This window comes from Dipodomys ordii, unplaced genomic scaffold, assembly GCF_000151885.1.
Source record: "Dipodomys ordii isolate 6190 unplaced genomic scaffold, Dord_2.0 Scaffold47, whole genome shotgun sequence".
Lineage (NCBI taxonomy): Eukaryota > Metazoa > Chordata > Mammalia > Rodentia > Heteromyidae > Dipodomys > Dipodomys ordii.
In genome coordinates this window covers 11,519,490-11,544,858 of record NW_012267263.1, presented here as the reverse complement: position 1 = coordinate 11,544,858, position 25,369 = coordinate 11,519,490, and the positions used below count along the sequence as shown (strand labels likewise).

At 42.1% G+C, this 25,369-nt stretch overlaps 2 protein-coding genes across 2 annotated transcripts in view; one reads left to right on the top strand and one right to left on the bottom strand.

Annotated features, from left to right (window-relative positions):
* The window catches only part of Nkap (NFKB activating protein), a 25,334-nt gene extending 14,024 nt beyond the window's left edge, over window positions 1-11,310 (top strand). Inside the window, exons 6-10 of the mRNA XM_013019748.1 lie at window positions 355-424; window positions 2,995-3,104; window positions 3,814-3,889; window positions 6,933-7,082; window positions 10,995-11,310. Of these exons, the coding sequence (XP_012875202.1) occupies window positions 355-424; window positions 2,995-3,104; window positions 3,814-3,889; window positions 6,933-7,082; window positions 10,995-11,169 (581 nt within the window). The 3' untranslated portion in view covers window positions 11,170-11,310. The remainder of the gene's footprint in view (window positions 1-354; window positions 425-2,994; window positions 3,105-3,813; window positions 3,890-6,932; window positions 7,083-10,994) is intronic.
* Window positions 11,311-16,505: 5,195 nt separating this feature from the next.
* On the bottom strand, window positions 16,506-23,555 carry Akap14 (A kinase (PRKA) anchor protein 14). Its single transcript, XM_013019783.1, has 5 exons — window positions 23,339-23,555; window positions 23,157-23,248; window positions 20,662-20,841; window positions 17,548-17,600; window positions 16,506-16,630 (listed from the first exon to the last, which is right to left on the bottom strand). Exons 1-5 carry the CDS (start codon window positions 23,475-23,477, stop codon window positions 16,546-16,548), a joined length of 549 nt encoding a protein of 182 aa, XP_012875237.1. The 5' UTR covers window positions 23,478-23,555; the 3' UTR covers window positions 16,506-16,545.
* Window positions 23,556-25,369: the final 1,814 nt, after the last annotated feature.

The following is a 25,369-nucleotide window of genomic DNA, read 5'->3' as shown; positions in this document are numbered from 1 at the left end:
GGCTGGGAAGGTGGCTCAGTAGTAGAGCGCTTGCCTTGCATGCCTGAGGCCCTGGGTTTGATTCCTCAGCACCACATAAGCAAAAAGAAAAAAGCTGGAAGTGGCACTCACAGCGGTAGAGTGGTAGCGTGCTGCTGAAGAGCTGAAGGACAGCGCCCAGGCTCAGAGTTCAAGCCCCACGACCAGACCCAAAAAAAAAAAAAAAAAAAACTCTCATTCTTTCTTGCCCAGGCTGGCTTCGATCCTCATGTTTCAGTCTCCTGAATAGCTAGGATTAAAGATATGAGCCATTGACTCATTGGCTGGAGATTTAGAATTTAAAGCTACTTTTCAATTGTATGTTTTAATTTGCAGATGAAGATACAAAAAGGAGAGCAAAAAAGGCTAAGAAAAAGGAAAAGGAAAAGAAAAAGAAACGCAGAGCGTAAGTTTTTCTTTATTTTTTAAAGTTAAGGCATATCTGAAATTAGATAAAATAGTATAATGATCCCCCCATTTGCCCATCTTATTGTGAACAACTCTAGCCTCGTGGTCAGTCTCCATACTCCGCCAGTTATTTTGGAACTAATCCTAGATATTGTTCTGTCCATCAACAATTTAACATCTTTCTCTAAAGAATAGGCATTGTTTAAAAAAACCAAAAGCAATGCTACTAAACAAGGTACTGGTTTAGTATATAATCCTAGCTACTCAGGAAGCTGACATCTGAGCAGGAAATTTCGTCCAAGAAGCTAGGCATGGGTGACTCATGACTGTAATCCAACCTTCTTGAGAAGTTGATACCTGAGGATCACGGTTCAAAGCCAGCCTGGGCAGGAAAGTCCGTGAGACTCTTATCTCCTGTTAACCACCCAAAAAGCCAAAGTGGAGCTGTGGTTCAAGTGGTAGAGTGCTAGCCTTGAACAAAAATAAAAGTTCAGGGACAAGCCGGGCGCTGGTGGCTCACACCTGTAATCCTAGCTACTCAGGAGGCTGAGATCTGAGGATCACGGTTCAAAGCCAGCCTGGTCAGGAAAGTCCATGAGACTCCTATCTCCAATAAACCACCAGAAAACCAGAAGTGGCGCTGTAGCTCAAGTGGTAGAGCGCTCGCCTTGAGCTGGAGAGCTGAGGGACAGCGCCCAGGCCCAGAGTTCAAACCCCACGACCGACAAAAAAAAAAAAAAAGTTCAGGGACAGTACCCAGGCCCTGAGTTCAAGCCTCAGGAGCACTGGCACCAAAAAACAAAAATATATATTATGCCTAAAATACTTAGCAATCAATCCTTAATTCTCAGTAGGCTTTCTTCTGTAGTTAATTGAAATCAATATCCAAGTAATGTCTATAAACTACAATGATTTTGGGCTGGGAATGTGGCTCAGTGGTAGAGTGCCTGCCTAGCATGCATGAAGTCCTGGGTTTGATTCCTCAGTATCACATAAACAAAAAAGCAGGAAGTGGTACTGTGGCTCAAGTGGTAGAGTGCTAGCCCTAAGCACAGAGAGGCTCAGGGATAGAGCCCAGGCCCTGAGTTCAAACCCCAGGACAGGCAAAAATAAATAAGTAGATAAACATAGTTGATACATTTCAATCCACTATACTCAAACTTATTATTATGTTCAAATTGGTTAAAAGTAGAGAGGGTAAGTGGCGCTGTGGCTCAAGTGGTAGAGCACTCGCCTTGAGCTGAAGAGCTGAGGGACAGCGCCCAGGCCCAGAGTTCAGGCCCCACAACCGGACCAAAAAAAAAAAAAAAAACTAGAGAGGGTGTTTGGGCTTTTGGGTGAAAGTTACTGGGGTTTGAAATCAGGGCATTTGCACTTGCTAGTGTACTTGAGCCATACGCCCCAGCACTTACTGCTTTAATTTTTTTTTTTTGTCAGTCATGGGACTTGAACTCTGGCCTGGGTACTGCCCCTGAGCTCTTCAGCTCAAGGCAAGCACTCTACCACTTGAGCCACAGCACCACTTCTGGTTTTCTGGTGGTTAATTGGAGATAATTGTCTCATGGACATTCCTGCCCATGCTGGCTTTGAACCGCCATCCTCAGATCTCAGCCTCCTGAGTAGCTAGGATTATGGGTATGAGCCACTGTTGCCCAGCTTTGCTTTAATTTTTGATAGGATTTTTTTGTTTTGCCCAGGCTAACCTGGATCAAAGTCCTCCTATTTATGCCTCCGTCATAACTGGAATGATATGCATGTGCCACCACTTTTTGTCCAAGATGACCTCAAACCACAGCCCTCCTCATCACTTCCCAAGTAGCTAGTATTAAAGGTATCAGTCATTGTGCCTAGCAAGATCTTTTTTTTTTCTTTTTTGTCAGTTATGGGGCTTGAACTCAGGGCCTGGTGTCCCTGAATCTCTTTGTGTTCAAGGCTAGCACTCTACCACTTGAACCACAGCGCAGCTTCCAGTTTTGAGTGGTTAATTGGAGATGAATCTCATGGGGACTCTTCTGCCTGTGCTGGCTTCAAACTACGATTCTCAGATCTCAGCTTTCTAAGCAGTTAGGATTACAGGCATGAGCTACTAGCGCCCAGTGCAAAATCTATTTTTGTTTCTATGGTCTTTCTACATCAGAACTGTATTTCATTGTTTTCTTAGCAAAGTATGATTTACTTAGATTTTTAAGATTTAGCAACTTTGAACAAGCTGGTAATTCAGATAATTTTACCAGTTTTTTTCATTGCCTTGAAAAAATCAATATGTTTAGCCAGGTACTGGTAGCTCACGCCTGTAGTCCTAGCTACTCAGTAGGCTGTGTTCTGAGGATCCAGGTTCAAAGCCAGCCCAGGAAGAAAAATCTGTGAGACTCTTAACTCCACTTAACTACCAAAAAAACAAAACTGGGGCTGTGGCTCAAGTGGTAGAGTGCTGGCCTTGAGCAGAAAAATTCAGGAACAATGCCCAGGCCCTGAGTTCAAGCCCCATGACAGACAATTTAAAAAAAACAAGATGCCCTAAAACATGGGAGTGTTTAGTGGATTTTAATCAAATTATAATCTCTATAGGAAGAAATATAAGAAAAAGAAGTCTAAGAAGAGCAGAAAAGAGTCTAGTGATTCAAGCTCAAAAGATTCTCAAGAAGAATTCCTGGAGAATCCCTGGAAGGAACGAGCAAGTAGGTTCTTCTGATAGACTTTTTATTCAAAACAGATGAAATAATAAAATAACTGGTTAGTCAGAATGCAAATGTAAGCCTGGCACCCCAGTGGCTCACGCCTGTAATCCTAGCTACTCAGCAGGCTGAGATCTGAGGATCACATAGTTCAAAGCTAGCCCAGGCAGGAAATTCTGTGAGACTCTCATCTCCAATTAATAGCCAGAAAACCAGATGTGGAGCCATGGCTCAAAGTGCTAGCACCCTGTCCTTAAACAGAAAAACTAGGGATAGTGCCCAGACCCTGAGTTTAAGACCCATGACCTCTTTCTCTCCCTCTCTCCTTCCCTCCCTCCCTTTTTCCCTCCCCCCCTCCCCCCTCTCTCTCTCCTTCCCTCTCCAGATAGATATAGGTAGGTAGGTAGATAGATAGATAGATAGATAGATAGATAGATAGATAACCGGGCACCGGTGGCTCATACTTGTAATCCTAGCTGCTCAGAAGGCAGAGATCTGAGGATCAAGGTTCAAAGCCAGCCCAGGCAGGAAAGTTCATGAGACTGATCCCCAATTAACCACCAGAAAACCAGAAATGGAGCTGTGGCTCAAAGTGTTTGCACCCTAGCCTTGAGCAGAAAAGCTCATGGACAGCCCAGACCCTGAGTTCAAAGCCCCATGACCAAAAAAAAAAAAAAAAAATCAAATATATTTCTAAATATCTTTACTACAGAGGCTGAAGAACCATCGGATTTAATTGGCCCAGAGGCTCCAAAAACACTTGCTTCTCAAGATGATAAACCTTTGAAGTAAGTAGCAGTGTTTTTTATTTATTCATTCATTCATGTGTTTATAAGTGGCTAAGTAGGCAAGGAGAGTAATAGAGAGAGTGGCCATTAAAGGAGACAGTGGCTTGAGGTAGATGGCTCAAGAGCAAGGTTAAAGTGGAGAGAAAGAAAAGCACTTCTTTCCCATGCAGGAGATGGAGTTAAAATGGCAACTGTTAATCTGCTGCCTTCATTCTTTTGAAGCTGGGGGAAAACACCAGGTTATTTAGCAACTCTGAACATTGAAACAGTACTTCCGGGTATCCAAAGTGTTAGACCCTGAGTTCAAGCCCTAGGTCTGTCCAAAAAAGTGTCTGTGTGTGTGTGTGTCTGTCTGTGTGTGTGTGTGCTGGAGGCTAATCAGAGATGGAGAGTCTCATGGCTGGCTTTGAACCATGATCCTCAGATCTCAGCCTCCTGAGTAGCTAGAATTACATTACCAGTGCTGGCTACAGGTTAAGATTTAAGGTTTAAGGCATTTCTCTTGATTAGCTTCTGTTTTACTGCCTACACGTTGTCACCTATCTCTCCTGTTACATTTCCTTCATAAACAACTTTGATCCTTTTTAATCATAAAAAGGGAGAGAGAGAAGAGTTAGATTGAGAGAGGGAGGAGGAGAGGAAAGGAGAAAGAAAGAAATCCTGGTTGTCTCCTAAGGTATGACTATGAGAGGGGGTTAATTTCAGCATTCTTTTCCTATAGCTATTCTGCCTCAAATTCCCCCTGAGGGCCCCAAGATATTAAAATGTGTTTTAGGGGAGAAGAAAGAGTGGGGTTTCTTTTTTTCTATAGCTGTTTTATTGCAGACTTGGAGCTATAGACCCTACCTAGCAGTGATCTAGTCTCTCCTCTGGCTCAGCTCCTTGGAGAAGGAAGGAGGAGGAAATGGTCACGTGTGAGATGTCTGAACTGCTATCCAGTAGCAAGGTATTTTTGTTTGCCAGTCCTGGGGCTTGAACTCAGGGCCTGGGCACTGTCCTTGAGCTTCGTTTGCTCAAGGCTAGCACTCTACCACTTGAGCCACAGCACCACTTCTGGCTTTTTCTGTTTATGTGGTACTGAGGAATTGAACCCAGGGCTTCATGCATGCTAGAGAAGCACTCTACTACTAAGCCACATTCCCAGCCCAAGTAGCAGGGTATTTTCAATAGCTAAAGTCCCTTCCAAGAGCCTGGTTCTGGTGGCTCATGCCTCTCAGGATGCTGAGATCTGAGGATCACCTTTTGAAGCCAGTCTGGGCAGGAAAGTCCATAAGACTATCTCTAATTAGCCTCCTAAAACCAAAAGTGGATCTGTGGCTCAAAGTGGTAGAGTACTAGCCTTAAGCAAAAGCACCCAGGCCCTGAGTTCAAATCTCATGACCCACCAAGAAGAAAAAAACATTTACATATATGTATATGTATACACACATATATTTTTTAAATAATATAAGATAAAATAATATTTATTTTAAAAAATGTACACACACACACACCTTCCAAAACTATGGCCTTGAATTATCTTGTCAAACTTATTTCCCTCTACTCGCATATTTATACCAGATTCCAGCCATCTGGACTGCTGAAAGTTACTTACTGCACAGTCAGTGGTTAAGCCTTATCCAGTTTGTTTCTTTTGGTCCGGTCGTGGGGCCTGAACTCTGGGCCTGGGCGCTGTCCCTCAGCTCTTCAGCTCAAGGCTAGCACTCTACCACTTGAACATCACTTCCGGCTTTCTTTTTCTAACTTATGTGGTGCTGAGGAATCGAACCCAGGCCCTCATGCATGCAAGGCAAGCGCTCTACCACTGAGCCAACTTCCCAGCCCCTCCAGTTCGTTTCTTTTCCCAGTATGCCTTTTCTTTTTCCTGCCCTCTGGTTGTTTGGTTTGTTGTATTTCTTGTTAAAATCCTTAGCCATCCTTCAAAGCTCTTTTCAGAACGAGGGAACTTAATGCTGATTCCCAGTACTTGTCCTCCACAAGGAGTTGTGTTTTCTACCCCTGTTTTTGTTTTTGTTGTTGTTGTTGTTTTCTTTTGGTTGTAGGGCTTGAATTCAGGGCCTGGGTGCTGTCCCTTAGCTCTTTTGCTCAAGGCTAGCATTCTACCACTTTAAGCCAGAGCACTACTTCCAGTTTTCTGATGGTTAAGTGGAAATGAATCTCAGACTTTCCTTCCCCAGCTGGCTTTGAATTGAGATCCTCAGATCTCAGCCTCCTGAGTAGTTAGGATTACAGGCGTGAGCCACTTGTGCCTAGCTCTACCTGTTTAATCTCCCAGCACTTTCTACTTCTTTTATGCAATATATTCTATTTCCCTTGTATTACAATTGACAGTAATGTCAGTTCTACTAGGACAGAGATTATTTTTGTTCTAAGTTGAATAGGCAAGAAATATTAATAGAATTTAAGAATAATAACCTTGAAAATCCCTTTGAATAAAAAATAATATGTAATTATTCTTCATAATAATAGTACTAGTTATAAGCCTAAAATATAAGTAAATTAGAGACTTGCTGTTTTAAAGAGAAAAGGGAGGGCTGGAAATGTGGTTCAGTGGTAGTGTTTGCCTAGCATGCATAGAGTCCCAGGTTCAATTCCTCAGTACCACATAAACAGGCAAAAGCCTAAAGTGGTGCTGTGGCTCAAGTGGTAGAGCACTAGCCTTGAGGAAAAGAAGGTCAGAGACAGTGCCCAGGCCTTGAGAAGCCCCATGACAAGCAAAACAACAACAAAAAAAGGTAAGAGGGAGAAAGGGAACGAAATGGAGGCAGAGGCAATGATAGCAGCATCTATAGGATAAATTAACCAACAACTATACATCATAAATTACAATTGTGTAGTTCCTCCAAATTATGTGTATATTTCTGGGTTACTAAACAGGTTTTACAATAAAAATAAGGCAATTTCTATTGGGGTTTTTTTAGCAGTCCTCAGTACTATTATTCCTACTGCTGTTCAAGAGAAAATGTTCTGTGTTCTCTCTAGAATGATGAGCTTTATATGACATGCTAATGCTAATAGATCTTTTCTAACGTCTACTTTGTAGCTATGGCCATGCTCTGTTACCTGGTGAAGGTGCAGCAATGGCTGAATATGTAAAAGCTGGAAAACGTATTCCACGAAGAGGTGAAATTGGCTTGACCAGTGAAGAAATTGCATCATTTGAATGTTCCGGTTACGTAATGAGTGGTAGCAGGTATGTGTTTAGACCTGAGTTTAGTTTCTATGATTAGCCCTTTATCCTCCTTCATTTCTACCGGAATTATATATTATTGATTGATTTTCTTTAAGTGACTACTTCCTAATGGAAAATCTAGCATAAATACATGTTTGATGATGGCTCTATTGATATAAACGCATTTAGCTACGCTTCCAGGTATGTATGGAACTGAACTGTATCTCCAACTTCAAAGAAGTGGTATTTACCTTGTACTTTCCTAGCTCATATTTGGTATAGATATTTTATCCACTGCAGATATATAATTAAGATCAATTATGCGTAGTAGTGCCAGTGAGAATGTGACATTTTGGCAGTTAGCAATTTCATAAAGCACTGTCCTCCAAGAAGAGATAGCGAAGGAAGAAGGAAGGAGGAATACAGGCAGCAGTATTAAGACTAAGTTAAATTTGGGATTCTCCCTCCCCTCCCCCGCCAGTCCTAGGGCTTGTCTAGGCACTCTCCCTGAACTATTTTGCTGAAGGCTAACCTTCTACCACTTGAGCCACAGCTCCACTTCTGGCTTTTTGGTGGTTAATTGGAGATAAAGAGCCTCACAAACTATCTTGCCTGGGCTGGCTTTGAACTGCAGTCCTCAGAGCTCAGCCTCCTGAGTTACTAGGATTACAGATGTGATCCACAAGAGCCTGACAAATTTGAGGTTTTTTAGATAACTTTTTTTTTGTCAGTTGGGGGCCTTGAACTCAGGTACCTGGGCACTATCCCTGAAGTCTTTCACTCAAGGCTAGTGCTCTACCACTTTGAGCCACAGCTCCATTTCTGGTTTTCAAGTGGTTAATTGGAGATAAGAGTCTCATAGACTTTTCCTACCTGAGATGCTTTGAACTGTGATCCTCAGATCTCAGCCTCCTGAGTAGCTAGGATCCAGAGACATTTTATACATAAAAAATTATTTAAGGGGCTGGGAATGTGGCTCAGTGGTAGAGTGCTTGCCTTGCATACATGAGGCCCTGGGTTCAATTCCTCAGCACCACATAAGCAGGAAAAAAAAGCCGGAAGTGGCGCTGTGGCTCAAGTGGTAGAGTGCTAGTCTTGAGCTGAAGAGCTGAGGGACAGTGCCCAGGCCCAGAGTTCAAGCCCCACAACCGGCAAAAAAAATATTAAATTTTAGAGCCCAAAAGAAGGATTACAGGCATGAACCACCAGAGCCCAACTAGATAACTAATTTTTTTTGTCAGTATGGGGCTTGAACTCTGGGCCTGGGCACTGTCCCTCATCTCTTCAGCTTAAGGCTAGTGCTCTACCACTTGAGCCACAGCACCACTTCTGGTATTCTGGTGCTTTATTGGAGATAAGCATCTCATGGACTTTCCTGCGTGGGCTGGCTTTGAACCTCAATCCTCAGATCTCAGCCTCCTGAATAGTTAGGATTACAGGCATGAGCCACCCTACCCTAGATAACTATTTTGAAATGGCATTGGAGGCACGTATTTGAAGAACCCCTAAAGCACATTGAGAATCTTGAAATTCTGAGGACCAGCTTTAAAACAACAGTTCAGGGGATTAGTATAGTAAGACAAGGAAAGTGAACTAAAGGTACAAAGTTCAGAATGGATATATCGCATATTTTTGTAATTGATATGATTGTTTGCATAGAAAATTTCAGTGTCGGGTTAGGAATGTAACGTAGTGGTAGAGTGCTTGCCTAACATGCATGAAGCCCTGAGTTGATTCCTCAGTACCACATAAACAAAAAAAGCTGGAAATAACGCTGTGGCTCAAATGGGAGTAGCCTTGAGCAAAAGAAGCTCAGGACAGTGCCCAGTGCCTGAGTTCAAGCCCCAGGACTGGCAAAAGAAAGAAAGGGAGAAAAGAACTTAAAAAAAAATGTCAGGGGGGGAGGCTGGGAAGGGATGTGAAGGGTAAACAAAGGAGGAGGCTGCAATGCTTGGTAAGAAATGTACGCATTATCCTGCCCATGTAATTGTAACTCCTCTGTACAGTATGTTCACAAATTAAATTAAAAAGAAAAAAGAAAAAAAAATGTCAGGGTCAGAAGTGGCACTGTGGTTCAACTTAGTAGAGCACTAGCCTTGAGCAAAAAAGCTCAGGGGGAAGTGGTGCTGTGGCTCAAGTGGTAGAGCACTAGCCTTGAACACAAAGAAGCCCAGATAGTATCCAGGCCCTGAGTTCAAGCCCTATAACCAACAAAAGAAATTTTATTTTTCCCAGTGCTTGTGGGTCACGCCTATAATGATAATATGTAAAGAATACATATAAACAACCGAAAAGGAAATGGAAAAATAAAACAAGCATTTCAAGCATTTGAAATGATGTGTCTTATCAGAATCTCTTAAATCCTACCAGTGGCTGTATCTATTAGTACACTTTGGTGAACAACTGGCATTATCTTTTTTTTTTTTGGTCCGGTCGTGGGGCCTGAACTCTCTAGGCCTGGGCGCTGTCCCTCAGCTCTTCAGCTTAAGGCTAGCACTCTACCACTTGAGCCACAGCGCCACTTCTGTCTTTTTTCTTTTTGCTTATGTGGTGCTGAGGAATCTAACCCAGAGCCTCATGCATGCAAGGCAAGCAAGTGCTCTACCACTGAGCCACCTTCCCAGCCCCAACCGGCATCTTTTTTTTTTTTCTGCCAGTCTTGGGGATTGAACTGAGCATTGTCTCTGAGCTTCTTTTGCTCTAGACAAGCACTCTACCACTTGAGCCACAGCGCCACTTCGGCTTTTTCTTTTTGCTTATGTGGTGCTGAGGAATTGAACCCAGGGCCTCATGCATGCAAGGCAAGCGCTCTACCACTGAGCTACCTTCCCAGCCTCTAACCAGCATTATCTTGGAAAGCTGAACATTCATATGTTCTATGACTCAGAAATTCCATTCCAGGCAACTCAGGAGAAGAATCTTTGCATGTACCAGGAAACACCTACATGGATAATGGGTGTTCATCATAGCGTAATTTATATACTTTTTTTTTTTTTTTTTGCCAGTACTAAGGTTTGAACTCAGGGCCTCATGCTTGCTAGGCTTCTGTCACTTGAATTAAACCTCCAGTCTGGCTTTTTAGCTGGTTCTTCTGGAGTCTCAGGGAATTTTCTGCCCTGCCTGGCTTGGAATTTTTGTCCTGCCAACCTCAGCCTCCTGAGTAGTTAGGATTACAAGAATGAGCCACTGGCACCCAGCGGTATCTTTTACTTTCTATTCCAGATAAAATGTATCGAGTGCTCATTGTATCCTGAGCAAACTATATTGTTATTTCTATGATTCTCCCATACAGCTACTCCTCTGCCCTCCTGTCTTGTCCTTAATACTTTTTGTAGAGGGCCAAACTTCTAAACTGATTGTGTAAGATTGAGTACATATACAAAAAAGGCAGCTTTTCATGAAATATTTCCCTCTACATAAAACAGACCTGTAGCTTTCCTGGCATAGTTTCCTTCTGCCTTTACCTCTAATATTACTGATCTGTCTTGAGATGAATTCCTTGTTGACAGAAGATCAAGATCATTATTTGAATACTAGAATCAAAGAACACATCAACAGATTAATATCGCCGGGTGCCAGTGGCTCATGCCTGTAATCCTGGCTGCTCAGGAGGCTGAAATCTGAGGATCACAATTCAAAGCCAGCCTGGTCAGGAAAGTCCATGAGACTCTTATCTACAATTAACCATCAGAAAACCAGAAGTGGCACTGTGGCTCATAGTGGTAGAGTGCTCACTTTGAGCTGAAGAGCTCAGGGACAGCACCCAGGCCCATAGTTCAAGCCCCATGACTGCCAAAAAAAAGATTACCAATGATCATCTAATAACTATTCAATTTTTATCAGTTCTTAAATACACATTCTGTATTTTTTAAATGAATGACGATATACTATGAAAATATTGAGAAATTAAGCCAAATATAAAATTATTTCTAGGCATCGCCGAATGGAGGCCGTGCGATTGAGGAAAGAAAACCAGATCTATAGTGCTGATGAGAAGAGAGCACTTGCGTCTTTCAACCAAGAAGAGAGACGGAAGAGAGAGAACAAGATCCTGGCCAGTTTTCGAGAAATGGTATACCGAAAAACTAAAGGGAAGGATGACAAATAAAAGATTTTTTCTGACTTTTCAGCAGACTTTTTAACAACAACAAAATTCATGGGTTCCACAGTATTCCCTGAGCAAGCTTTACAGTGCTACCATGCCTTCTATTTAATTCTTTTCAGTCCTTCCATTAAAAATGGCTTCTTAGCCCGGCGCCAGTGACCCACGTTTGTAATCTTAATTACTCAGGAGGCTGAAATCTGAGGATCTCAATTCGAAGCCATCCTGAACAGGAAAGTCTGTGAGACTAATGTCCAGTTAACCATCAAAAAGCTGGAAGTGGAGCTCTGTCTTAGGTGGTAGAGTGCTAGTCTTGAACCAAGCACCCAGGCCCCAAGTTAAAGCACCAGGACTGGCACAAAAAAGAATGTTTCTTATTCACATCTTTGGTCATTTCACTGGGGTTTTTTTGGATTGCCATGAATTTCTGGTTGAAAATCCAAATTAAGAGTAAAATTCTAGCCTGGTGCTGGTGGTTTATGCTTGCTGTGGACCAGAGTACAAAGCCAACCCAGCCAGGAAAATTTGTCACTGTTATGTCTAACAAACTACCAAAAAAGCTCTAAGTGGAGCTATGGTTCAAGTGGTAGAGTGCTAGCCTTGAGCAAAAGCAGCTCAGGGACAGTGCCCCAGTCCTGAGTTCAAGCCACAGACCAGCACCAAAAAAAAAAAAAAAACAAGTAAAATTCCATTGTTTTAAGAGAGGTGACATAGAGAAACAAGGTGCCATATGAGAAACTTCAGTGACACACAATGGTTTAATGATATTATTGGCGCTACTTCATGATCACTCCCACCCCAATCACAAACTCGTAGGGAGTTATCATTCTATATTGAATATGTTAGAAACTGACTTGGTGCCGGGCGCTGGTGGCTCACGCCTGTAATCCTAGCTACTCAGGAGGCTGAGATCTGAGGATCGCAGTTCAAAGCCAGCCCGGGCAGGAGAGACCATGAGACTCCTATCTCCAATAAACTACCAGAAAACCGGAAGTGGCGCTATAGCTCAAGTGGTAGAGCGCTTGCCTTGAGCTGAAGAGCTGAGGGACAGCGCCCAGGCCCAGAGTTCAAGTCCCACGACCAACAACAACAAAAAAAAACTGACTTGGTAGAGGGGCTGGGAAGGTGGCTCAGTGGTAGAGCGCTTGCCTTGCATGCCTGAGGCCCTGAGTTCGATTCCTCAGCACCACATAAGAAAAAAGAAAAAAGCCGGAAGTGGCGCTGTGGCTCAAGTGGTAGAGTGCTAGCCTTGAGCTGAAGAGGTGAGGGACAGCGCCCAGGCCCAGAGTTCAGGCCCCACGACTGGACCAAAAAAAAAATGTACTCAACGACCTTACATATGTAACTGTAACCACTCTGTACATCACTTTGACAATAAAATTAAATTAAAAAAAAACTGACTGGGTAGAAATTATATAGGAGGCTATTTTTCTTGATGTGAAGATTTTGCTATAAAAAGGAAATCTAGAATTTAAAAAATGATTCTATAATACAGTCTGTTCTAGAAGTGATGTTATTAAAGTCCCTGTCTCTAAAACCAACAAACCAAAAAGCAAAATTCTTAGTAAGTTACTCATTTTCTCGAGCTGAAAGTATAGCTTAGAGATGTTTGAGTTTACTCCCCCGCATCACAAACAAACTTACTTTTAGGTGCCAATGCTCTGCCTAGCTACTCAGGAGGCAAAGTTCTGGATCATGGTTGAAAGCCAGCCCAGACAGGAAAGTCCATGAGATTCATCTCCAAGTAGCCACCCACAACCCAGAAGTGGAGCTGTGGCTCAAGTGGTAGATCACTAGTTCAGGAACAGTGCTATGCCCTAAGTTCAAGCCCCAGGACCAATACCCCCAAAAAAATTATTCAAGTATAAATTCTTCAGAAGTCTATTGCTGTGCCAATGTAAGCACATTATTTCTAAGATATTGTGTAAAACAAATGAGAACCAACTGTGCTCCAGCGTGCTGATATATGCAAAATAGTGAATCCATATTTTTTAACGTTTTTTTCATAAGGATGAAACAAATATTAAAAGTTTTTAACATTGTTCTTTTAAGTGATGAGATTTTAAACCTTTCATGGTTTTTTTGCGGAGGTTTTTTGGTTGTTTTTTGTGTTTTGTTTTTGCCAGTCCTAGGGCTTGAACTCAGGGCCTGGGCACTATCCTTGAGCTTCTTTTGCTCTCAGCTAGTGCTCTACCACTTGAGCCACAATGCCACTTCTGGCTTTTTCTATTTATGTGGTGCTGAGGAAATGAACTTAGGCTTCATGCATGCTAGGCAAGCACTCTGCCACTAGGCCACATTCCCAGCCCCTGTTTCAAGGATTTTTTTTTCTTTTTTTTTTTTGATTTTTTTCTTTTAATATCTATCATTCAGCTTAATACTTAAGTTTGTGTAAAACCCCCTTACTTTGTCACTTTTTTTTCTAATTTATTGTTGTTGCTTTAGAGGTGATATACGGGGGGGTTACCTTTATTTTATTTTTGGGGGACCGGTCGTGGGACCTGAACTCTGGGCCTGGGCGCTGTCCCTCAGCTCTTCAGCTAGTGCTCTACCACTTGAGCCACAGCGCCACTTCTGGCTTTTTTTTCTTTTTGCTTATGTGGTGCTGAGGAATTGAACCCAGGGCCTCATGTATGCAAGGCAAGCATTCTGCCACTGAGCCACCTTCCCAGCCCCGAGGGGTTATCTTTACATACATCAGGTAATAAGTACATTTCCCTTCACATGTGTCATCTGTTCCCTACCTCATCACTTTTATGACAAGTGCACATCGTGGGAGTGTGAGGTCCTGTATTTCTTTCTCCTATTTGGTTCAGTTACAGTTAGTTCAAAAGAATGAAGGGGAGGAAGTGGATGTTTTGGCTGCTTTTGTTCAGGATTGTTCTTTGGCTTTAACTTAAAGGAATCTCACTACAGAAAAAAAAAAAAGAAATCTCACTACATACACCAATCTGACCTCAAACTTATTTTGTAACCCAAACTAGCCTCAAGCTCACAATCCTCTGTCAGCCTGCTGAGTGCTGGGATTAATTAAAGGCATAAGCCACTCACACGTGGCAAGGTTGGCAGGTTGTTTGGATATCCATCACTGTGCACTGGGTAAATTTAGATTAATGGGTGCTTCTATAAAATGACCTCTCTATTTGTAATAATTTCATTTTTCCAGCTGTGTGGGCTTGGCTTAAGTGCTAGAGTATTTGCATGGTATGGGCAAGGCCCTGGCTTTAATCACCAATACCAGTCAATAACATTATTTTTCATCAGTGGATTTTTTTTTAATAAGACAGCCATGTTACAAAGCATGGAACATTTTTTTTTTCTATTTAACCTTTGTAAGAAAATATTGGTTTAATCCACAGGTACTGAACAGTAGGCATGTTGTAACATTTATAACCCAGAACTGGAAATGATTTCATTTTCTATATACTGGTAGCCTAATAAGTTTATATTCTCCAAAAGTTAAAAGGAACTAGATCTGAAACTTGTCTTAGTCTATGTATTTCCTTATATAATAAAACCTAAAGTTTATAGTTCCCATTTAAAATTTTTTATTCTCTAGGACATTTTCTTTGTTACTGGTTCCTAGAGACTAATTTTTTTTTTAATTTTTCATTGGCAAAGTAGTTCAGGTGAGTTTATTTGATTCTCTGATCTCTTGCACAGAGCAGTCAACAAATGTTTGTGACTAAATGAAAGAAAAGATAACAGTTTATTTCAGAACCTTGACATTTCCTTCATGGAAGTGTATTTGGGGATGATCTATAAAGAATAGTTTCAAGCCTGGTGATGGTGCCTCACACCTGTATTCCTGGCTACTCAGGAGTCTGAGATCTGAGGATCACAGTTTGAAGCCAGCGTGGGCAGGAAAGTCCCTTAGACTCTTATCTCCAATTAACCACCAAAAAGCTTAGAGTTGTGGCTCAAGTGGTAGAGGGCTAGCTTTGAGCAAAAGAAAGTCAGAGACAGTGCCCCGGTCCCAGGACCAGCGCACCCACACATAAAGCTTCAGTAGCATATTTGTGAAAGAGAAGGAAAGACTAAAAGGGCTAATGTATTTTATTTTCAGCTTACAAGTGTTTCTGTCTCAAACTGTGTCACCTGACTCATAACCCAAGGTTACTGTACTTTAAAAAAAAGCAAAAACAAAAACAAATTGGCCTGGCACCAGTGGCTCATACCTATAATCCTAGCAATTTAGAAGGATAAGATTTGAGGATCATGATTCAAAGCCAGCCCAGGCAGGAAAGTCTTATGAGATTCTTATCTCCAGTTAACCACCAGAAAACCAGAAGTGGTGCTGTGGTAAAATGCCTTGAGCAAAAAATCTCAGGGACAGCACCCAAACCCAGAATACAAACCCCATAACCAACAACAACAACAAAGAAAATGGAGACTTACCTAGTTTCTTACCTCCTCACCTGTTGCTCTGATAGGATTTTTTTCCCTCATTTATTGCACAAATAAAAATTGCAGTCCTGCCATGTCAATTGTCTTTAGTATTCTGTGTTCCTTCCCAGTGCTTCTCTATGTAAATACACATTCTGATGTCCTTGAGAGTAATCAATGTGTATAATGTAATTTTGTCTTGGTATATTAAAACTTTGCAGCTGGGCAAGGGAACTTAGCAAGGAAGGTACTAACAGTGCTGATCTGTCAGGGTAGGAACATGACCAGAAGTATATAAGGGTGGTGATTAAACCATCCTTATTTCACTGTTTCCCTGTCCTCAAGACATCTTGCTGTCATCATGGATACCATGGTATGTATCACGTGCATGGGATCATGAGTATCTTGTCGTCTGAAAGGATTTCAGTGTATTATTTAGCACTGAGGCTTCATTGACCATAAATGAAGCAGTCTGTGAGTAGGGGAACCCTTCAGACTAGTTATATTCTGAGCTACAGAACTTTTGCCATTTTGTTACTCCTCAGTGTGGGGGGCGGGACGGGGGGGGGGTGGGACTGGCAGACGGGGAGGTGGAGGTGGGTAGGGAGCAGTTTTTTGGTCTGGCAGTTCAGCGACTCTAAGCTCTGTACTTGCAAGACCCTAAAGAGATGGCAAAGTGATAAGACTTTTAAGAAGTAGAAAACAACTTACTGGTTCTTCAATTCATGTCATAAAAGTCACACAGTGGCAAATAAAACTAAAAAATACAGCTGAGGGGTAGGATAGAGAAAAATGAAAAAGGTAACATTGATCAAGGTGTTGTACTTAACCTGACTTGGAGAACTGTAACCTCTTTGTACAACTAAATAATTTTAAAATAAATCCAGCTGAGTGGTATGCCACAAGTTTATGATTCAATAAATACTCTGTGGACTAATGTGTGTTGTATTTTTTTAATGTATTTGGATTACAGGCACAATCCTTAAACATGTTGAATTAGATGGGAAATGATTCCATTAACTGATGCTTGGTCTCAATAATTTCTCTCAGCCAGTGTTCTCGGAAGCGAATTGTTCCGGGTCTATAGAGGAAGAAAAACACACCAAAAACTTTTTAAATCAAACAAAATATTGGGTCAGGGATTCCTTTTTTGTTACATTCCTAGTAAATAAGAAGCTTTTCTTTTTCTTGGGGGGGGGGGCTATTCCTGGAACTCAGGGCCTGGGCACTGTCCCTGGACTTTTGTGCTCAAGGCTAGTGCTCTACCACTTGATCCACAGCTTCGCTTCTATCATTTTGGTGGTTAATTGGAGATAAGAGTCTCACAGACTTTCCTGTCTGGGCTGGCTTTGAACCATGCTCCTCAGATTTCAACCTTTTGAATAGCCAGGATTACAGGCATGAGCCACCAACCCTTAGCTCTGTGTATATTCTTTACTGTTCCTTAAGCCCAGTCAATGAGAGTTTTAACAAGCTTAATAAAGAGTTTTATTCCATAGGAATAAAAAAGTTAATTCCATAGGATTTTCAAGTCTCCTATAGAAACAAGACATGACCCTCTTTGCCCCACCCATCTCTAGCAATTTTCCTCAAGCTCATTCCTGAAAAACCAAGCGCTAAGGAAAACAACTTTTTACAATGGCAGAATCATATTTTAAGTCTATTATAATGGGTTAATCCTGCTGGATTCCTGGAATATGATGACCTTCCCTTGTGCCTTTAAAATAAATCCCCAAGGGGCTGGGAAGGTGGCTCAGTGGTAGAGCGCTTGCCTTGCATGCTCAAGACCCTGGGTTCGATTCCTCAGCACCACATAAGCAAATAGAAAAAAAGCCGGAAGTGGCTCTGTGGCTCAAGTGGTAGAGTGCTAGCCTTGAGCTGAAGAGCTGAGGGACAGCGCCCAGGCCCAGAGTTCAGGCCCCACGACCGGACCCAAAAAAATAAAAAAATAAAAAATAAAAAAAATAAAATAAAATAAATCCCCAAGTAGTTTGTTACCTTTGAATTAATGCTTGGCCCTCAAGGAAATATTTGACATCAATAGGCATTTCCTACAAAAGAGAGGGAGAACTGTCAGTCTAGAACAATTAGACCAACTCTTAATATCTTTGCTCCTTATGTACATATGTATACTCTTGATTTTCCACAATTGATCACAATTATAAACCTGAGAGTCTATACGTGGTAGTTCTTTGTCGCTGAAAATGTATTCTGCAAAAGATTAAATACCTTAATCCACTCCCCTAAATGGGAGACAAGTTGGCCAAGGCTGTGCTTCTCATAAATAGAAGCAATACTGAGTCATTTGGCTTTTATTTCTTGGTCCAAGCCCAGGGCTCAAACTCTGTACCTATAGCTGCTTTTTGGCTCATTGCCTAGCACTCTACCAACTGAGCCATGCCTCCAAACCCTCATGTGGCTTCTTTACATGTTCCAGATTCTTCAGCTGTCAAGCTACCTCTTAGGAGTGGCATCAGAAGGGAATTGTACAGATGAACAAGGTTTGAAGATTTTGTCTTAGTAATGAGGTTTAAACTCAAGCCCCTGTGTTTGCTAGATAGGTGCTCCACAACTTGATCCATATCTCTAGTCTTTGTGCTTTACATTTTTGTCAGGTAGTGGCTGATGGGTTTTTTCCTCAGCATCAGACCTCAATCCTCCCATCTGTGTCCGCTCAAGTAGCCAAGAGCAAAGAGGCAAACGGCACATGGTCTCCCTGATATGTGAATGCTAAAGCCAAAATGCAAGGGGATATGAGAAAGTAAAGAGGACTCGAGAAACAAAGGACTTCACTCATTGTGTTGTATCATTGCTAAATGACTCCATGATCTTGACCATATATATGGTATATATATGCGCATAACAGAGGGAAGCTAGGAGGATGCAAAATAAGTGGGAAACAGAAAAACAAACAACAAAGGGGCCCATCAGCTGCACTGGACATAGATGAAAATGAGCTAAGCAACCCAAAGACAGTGATGGGAAGGGAGGAATGAGAGGGAAAGAAGGAACAGCCTACACTAAGCAAAAGGAAAGAAATGTAATCTTAATCACCTGATGTGGAAGAAATAATCTGTATTGTCAAAGCTCATAAAATTCACAAACTTTTTTTTGGGGGGTTCCGGTCGTGGGGGCCTGAGCTCTGGGCCTGGGCACTGTCCCTCAGCTCTTCAGCTCAAGGCTAGCGCTCTACCACTTGAGCCACAGCGAGCTTTTTTCTTTTTGTTTATGAGGTGCTGAGGAATGGAACCCAGGGCCTCAGGCATACAAGGTGAGTGCTCTACCACTGAGCCACCTTCCCAGCCCCCACAATTCACAAACTTTATAGACCATGATAATGACAATTTGCCTTGTGAAGGTTAAAATGTGTTTGTGACTTTAAGTATCATGATTCCACAATACTGTGAAATATGTGACATTTATGTACTCACCTAATCTCAATTAAAAAAACAAGTGAGAGAAGGGATGGGTTAGGAGCAATGGGTGACAATTTTGTTAGACACCTTGTATTCATATACTGTATTGTAAAATGGGAACTCCTTTTTTATTTAATACTTTTTTATTGTAAAAGTACTGTACAGAGAGGTCACAGTTACATGAGCAAGGTAATGAGTACATTTCCTATCAAACATTGTTGCCTCCTCCTTTGTTTTTCCTCTATCATCCCTTCCCTCCCCACCTCCACAACTACATCCTCCTACCTTGCCTAAATTGTAAAGTTCATTTTCAACCTAGTGTCTTGTACATCTCATTGTTACAATGGGTCAACCTGTATCCCTGTTTAAGCATTTTGTTTTTTCTCTTCCCCTCCCCAAATTAGAGAAGTGTATATACAAAGTGCAGGGCACCAACATCAAATACAGTGAAAACGGGTTATACGGTGGGGGAGGAACATACAAAGAAACAAAAAAAATCACATGGTACATTATAAATACGTTAGAAACAATAGCAAGCAAGAAAAAAACCACTTGTATCCCTATCTTGGGGTTCATTTTGCTTAACATCATCTTATCTGGTCATATGTACATAGCTTTTGAACTTTTCTGCTTGTCCTACGCATATACTAGTTATTGCAAATAAGGGAAACCATGGGACCTATGTTTCTTTGGGCCTGGCTTACTTAATATAAGTTTTTCCAAGTCTTTCCATAGGATGGGAACTTCTTTGTACAACTACTTAAAGATAAAAAAAAAAAAGAAATGTACTCACTAGCTAATTTATGTAACTGTAACTCCTCTGTACATCACCTTTGCAATAAAATGAACTCTAGGAAAGGGAAACAACAAGGTCTTTTCCTTTTTTGTCTTGTTTGTTTATTTGTCTTTGGGAGGGTAAGAGGTGTACAGAAATGGAGGGACAAAGGGTGAACAAAGGCAGCAGTGACACTCATTAGACACTATGTTGAAAAGAAACTACAATACAACTTGTGGGTGGAGACAGGAGGGGAAAACTGGGAGAGAGCAAGGGAAGGGGTGATAAAGTCCCAAAAGAAATATGTTCTTTACCTGATTTATATAACTGTAATCCCTCTGTAATCACTTTAGAACAACAATAAAAAAAGAAATACCTGAGACTTATCTCCAATTAAGCAGTTCAAAGCTGGGAGTAGAGCAGTGCCAGCCTTGCCTAAAAAAGCTAAAGGACCCAGGTGCTGGTAGCTCATGTCTGTAATCCTAGCTACTCCGGAGGCTGAGATCTGAGGATCGTGGTTTAAAGCCATCCCAGGCAGAAAGTCCCTATGAGACTACTACCTCCAATTAATCACTCAAAAAAAAAACCAGAAGTGGCGCTGTGGCTCAATGGTAGAGTGCTAGCCTTGAGCACAAAGAGGCTCAGGGACATCACCCAGGCCCTGAGTTCAAGCCCCATAATGGACAAAACAAACAAAAAGCTAAGGGATGGCTCTCAGGCCCTAGTGTGCGCACACCCCTCCCCCACACCACACACACAGAGGACAATGTCATAGAGGAGAGAGTAATCAGCTGAGATAGACCATGCAAGATGAGGGAATCAGTATGAGGTCCCTGGACTGGATGACCTGGACTGGAGAGGTCAGCCAGTGACTGCAGCCTCGCTGCAGGACATGGGGTAGGTAGGAGAAGCAGAGCTTACCGGAGGTTTTCTCTTGTTCACCTTGACAATGAAGAAGGCCGCGGCACTGACCCGTGGCATGGGCTTCAGAGCAGTAGGGACGCTCCAGCGCACACAGTAGATATAGCGGAAGCTGTGAACTATGTCGTCCCTCCTAACAAGAGTTGTGCAGCATACCCAGCGGTCTTCACTCTCCCAACTCTGTCTCATAGGAAAAAAAGGAGACAGAGACAGACATAGACAGACAGACAGACAGACAGAAGCTGTCAGAGAAAGAAAAGCACACTTCTGCTGCTCTAGTGGTATCAATAAAGGCAGTGTGTATCTGTCAGGGTTAGTGTTTTGAAGTACTGACCTTTTTTTCCACTACTGGGGATTGAACCCAGGGACTCAAGTGAGCTAGGTAAGCACTTTATCACTTGAGCCACATTCCAGCCCAGTCCTGACATTTTTTTTTCTGCCAATCCTGGGGCTTGAACTCAGAGCCTGGGCAGTTGTCTCTCAGCTTTTTGCTCAAGGCTAGCAGTCTATCACTTGAGCCACAGCTCCACTTCCAGATTTTTTTGGGGGGTGGGGGTAGTTAATTGGAGATAGTCTTACAGATTTTCTTTCCTGGGTTGGCTTTGAACCATGATCTTCAGATCTCATTCTCCCCAACCTCCTGAGGAGCTAGGATTACAGGTGTCAGCCCTCACCACCTGGCTCCTGACAATTTTTTCTTATTGTGATTCAAGCTAGAATCAATTCCTAATTATCTGCAGAGTGGAGCAAAGAAAGGTGGGGCTGAAGTAAAACAAGGCAATTAGGCAAACATCATTTGAGATGTGGTTTGGGGGCTGCACAGACACCTCATGTGTTTGTGCAAATAGGTACCAGCCACACACTACACACTACTCACTATCTTGCGAGGTGAGAATAGCTAAAGGAGAAATAATTAATATAGACCTATAGGTCTGACTAGAAAGCAGTGCAGCTGGTTTCAAGCATTTGTGAAAATTGGTTTCACTTGATTGCAACAAGGGGTAGTTCAGAAAACAAAATCAGAGCCAAACACCAGTGGCTCATGCCTGTAATTCTAGCTACTCAGAAGGCTGAGATGTTAGGAATGAGGTCTGAAGCCAACCAGAGAAGGAAAGTCTGTGAGACTCTTTTCTCCAACTCATTACCATAAAGCTGGAAGGAGAGTTGTGGCTCAAGTGGTACAGCACTGCCTTTAGCACAAAAGATCACGGACAGTGCTACTCCCAGGACTGGCACAAACAAAGCAATCAAGATCAGATCAGAAAGGAGTCAGGCAATAGGAAGTTCCATGTCCCTTAATGCTTAGCCAGGTTCCAGTGGCTCATGCCTGTAACCTTAGCTATTCAGGAGGCTGAGATCTGAGGATTGTAGTTCAAAGCCAGCTTGGGCAGGAAAGCCTATAAGACTTTCCACCAAAATAACCATCAAAAGCCTGAAGTAGAGCTGTGGCTCAATAGCATCCAGGCCCTGAGTTCAAGCCCTAATATTAGCATGTACACACACACACAAACACACACACACACACACACACAATTTTTTAAAAAGGTAACTTTAATTTGCTGTTTAATCAGAAAGGCTTTGGACAAATGGCTCAATTATTGTGAGCTTTGAGCAGCCTCATCTGTAAAATGGGTACACAGATATGCCTACTCAGTCCTGGGGCTTGGACTCAGGGCCTGAGTACTGTCCCTGAGCTTCTTTTTGCTCAAGGCTAGCACTCTACCCCTTGAGTCACAGTGCCACTTCTGGCTTTTCCTGTTTATGTAGTACTGAGGAATTGAACCCAGGGCTTCAAGCATGCTATGAAAGCACCTACCACTTGAGCCACAGTGCCACTTCTGGCTATTTCTGTTTATGCAGTACTGAGGAATTGAACCCAGGGCTTCAAGCATGCTAGGCAAGCACTCTACCACTAAGCCACATTCTGAGCCCCCCCCTACTCAGATTGTTGTGAGGATTAAATGAGATAATATATAATGAAGTCCTTACCAGCGCTTGCACACAGCACACACTTCCTGATATGTGGTAGATCCTGGGCGATAAGCTTGGGAAAAACCCCCATTAGAAATGCCAGGTACCTACTCAGCAGACCCCACTTCTAGAGTGATGGCATGTGTAGAACTGGGCACAGGGCGATCTTATGTCATGATTTGTACATAGCTTTTAGCTTTTTGTTTTCTTCTTTTTATACATGCATTGGAGCTTGAACACAGGTCCTCATGCTCTTGCTTAGCTTTTTCACTCAAGGCTGGCACTCTACCACTTGAGCCATACCTCTACTTCTGGCCATTGTCTGGTTAATGGTTAATTGGAGATAAGAATCTCATGGACTTTTCTGCCTGGGCTGGCTTCGAACTGTGATCCTCAGATCTCAACCTCCTAAGCAGCTAAGATTACAGGAATGAGCTATGGCTTGGATCTTAAACTTTTGATCAAGCAAGAGCCTTTTTATTGTTCCTGGCTCTCAGTATGACAAAGTGGAGTAGCAAACTTACTGAGACATATTTATGAATTTGTCTCCGGCATCTTTCTGCTGTGAATTCACCATGAGTGAGCCACTTGACTTTTTTTATGGGACTTTGAGAATCTGAAAACAAAGGATAAATTAGTGAGTTGGCTCAAAAGGCTGTGATTACATAATGGGACAAATCTTTACACTACCACATAGGATTCCTACCTTGGATAAACTCAACAGCAGCAGCAATGACTTCCTCGACTAAAGCCAGAGCTATTTCAGTCACACTCCTCTGGTCTTGTTGCTTTATCACATTCTTGTCTACTGTATCCATTGAAGTCCCTCTGTCCTTTGTAGCCATCTTTGTTTTACTACTGGTTTTAAAGCCATTGTCCTTTATCTTTACCTTCTTCTTCTTTGGGGACTTTCTAGGCCTATCCATTTTTTTTTACCTAGATAAAGAAACTCAAATGTGGTACCTATACACAATGGAATTTTACACAATCATTAGAAAAAAATGATATGTCATTTACAGGAAGGAAGTGGCACTGTGGCTCAAGTGGTAGAGCGCTGAAGAGCTGAGGGACAATGCCCTCACCCAGAGTTCAAGCCGCAAGACTGACCAAAAAAAAAAAAAAAAGCCTGAAGCCTATCATTTTCAGGGAAATGGATGGACCTAGAACAAAGCATGTTAAGTAAGCCAAGTTCAGAGAGACAAATGGTGCATGTTTTCTCTCATATGTGGAAGCTAGATCTAAAATATACCAGGACATGATAAATTATACAAAGGAGGATATTCTTAGGTGAGGAACACAAAGGCACAATGCCATTTATTGAAATGAACTCCAGGAAATGGAAACAAGAGGGTTTTCTCTGTTGTTTTTGCTATCATTTCTTTTGTCTTGTTTGTTTATGTCTTTGAGAGGGTAAGGGGAGAATAGAAATAGAGGAACAAAGGGTGAATAACTGTAGCAGTGGTACCCACTAGACACTATGTTGAAAATGAACTATAAAACTTATAGGTGGCAACAGGAAGGAAAAACTGGGAGAGAAAAACTGGGAGTAAGGGAAGGGGTGACATTGTTTAAAAGGAAATGTATTCATTACTTGATTTATATAACTATAACCCCTCTGTACATTGCCTTTTTAAAATATGTTTTAAAAGTAAAAATACTGTACAGAGGGATTACAATTACATGAGTAAGGTAATGAGTACATTTCCTATCCAGTATTGTTACCTCCTCCTTTGTTTTTCCCCTATCATCCTTTCCCTCCCCACCTTCCCAACTCCTCCCTCCCCCTCCCCAAATTGTAAAGTTGTAAAGTTCATTTTAAACATGGTGTCTTGTATATCTCATTGTTACAATGGGTCAACCTATATCCTTATTTTAGCATGTTGTTATTTCCCTTCCCCTCCCCAAATTAGAAAAATGTATATACAAAATGCAGGGCACCAACATCAAATACAGTGAAAATAGGGGTTATACTATGGGGGAAAAACATACAAGAGAAACAAAAAAATCACATAGTACATTTTAAATACATTAAAAACAAAGTAGCAAGCAAGAAAAAAAAACACTTGTGTCCCTATCTTGGGGTTCATTTCACTTAACATCATCTTATATGGTCATATGTACATAGCTTTTGACTTTTCTGCTTGTTCTAGACATATACTAGTTATTCATTGCCTTTTTTGTGTCATGGGGCTTGAACTCTGGGCCTGGGCACTGTCCCTCAGCAGTTGACCTCAAGGCTAGTGCTCTACCACTTGGGCCACAGCACCACTTCGGGTTTTCTGATGGTTTATTAGAGATAAGAGTCTCACGGACTTTCCTGTCTGGGCTGGCTTTGAACCGCAATCCTCAGATGTCAACCTCCTGAGTAGCTAGGATTACAGATGTAAGCTACCAGCACCCAGCTAAACTTGAGTTTCTTTAAGAATTTTTTTATTGTTATTATAAAGGCAATGTAGTAGGGCACTGGTGACTCATGCCTGTAATCCTAGCTACTCAGGAGGCTGAGATCTGAGGATCATGGCTCAGAGCCAGTCCAGGCATAACAGTCCATGAGACTCTTGTCTCCAATTCACCACCAAGAAACCAGAAGTGGTGCTGTGGCTCAAAGTGGTAGAGTGCTAGCCTTGAGCAAAGAGCTCAGGGACAGTGCCCAGGCCCTGAGTTGAAGTCCCATGACAAAAAAAGAAAGGAAGGAAAGAAGGAAGGAAGGAAGGAAGGAAGGAAGGAAGGAAGGAAG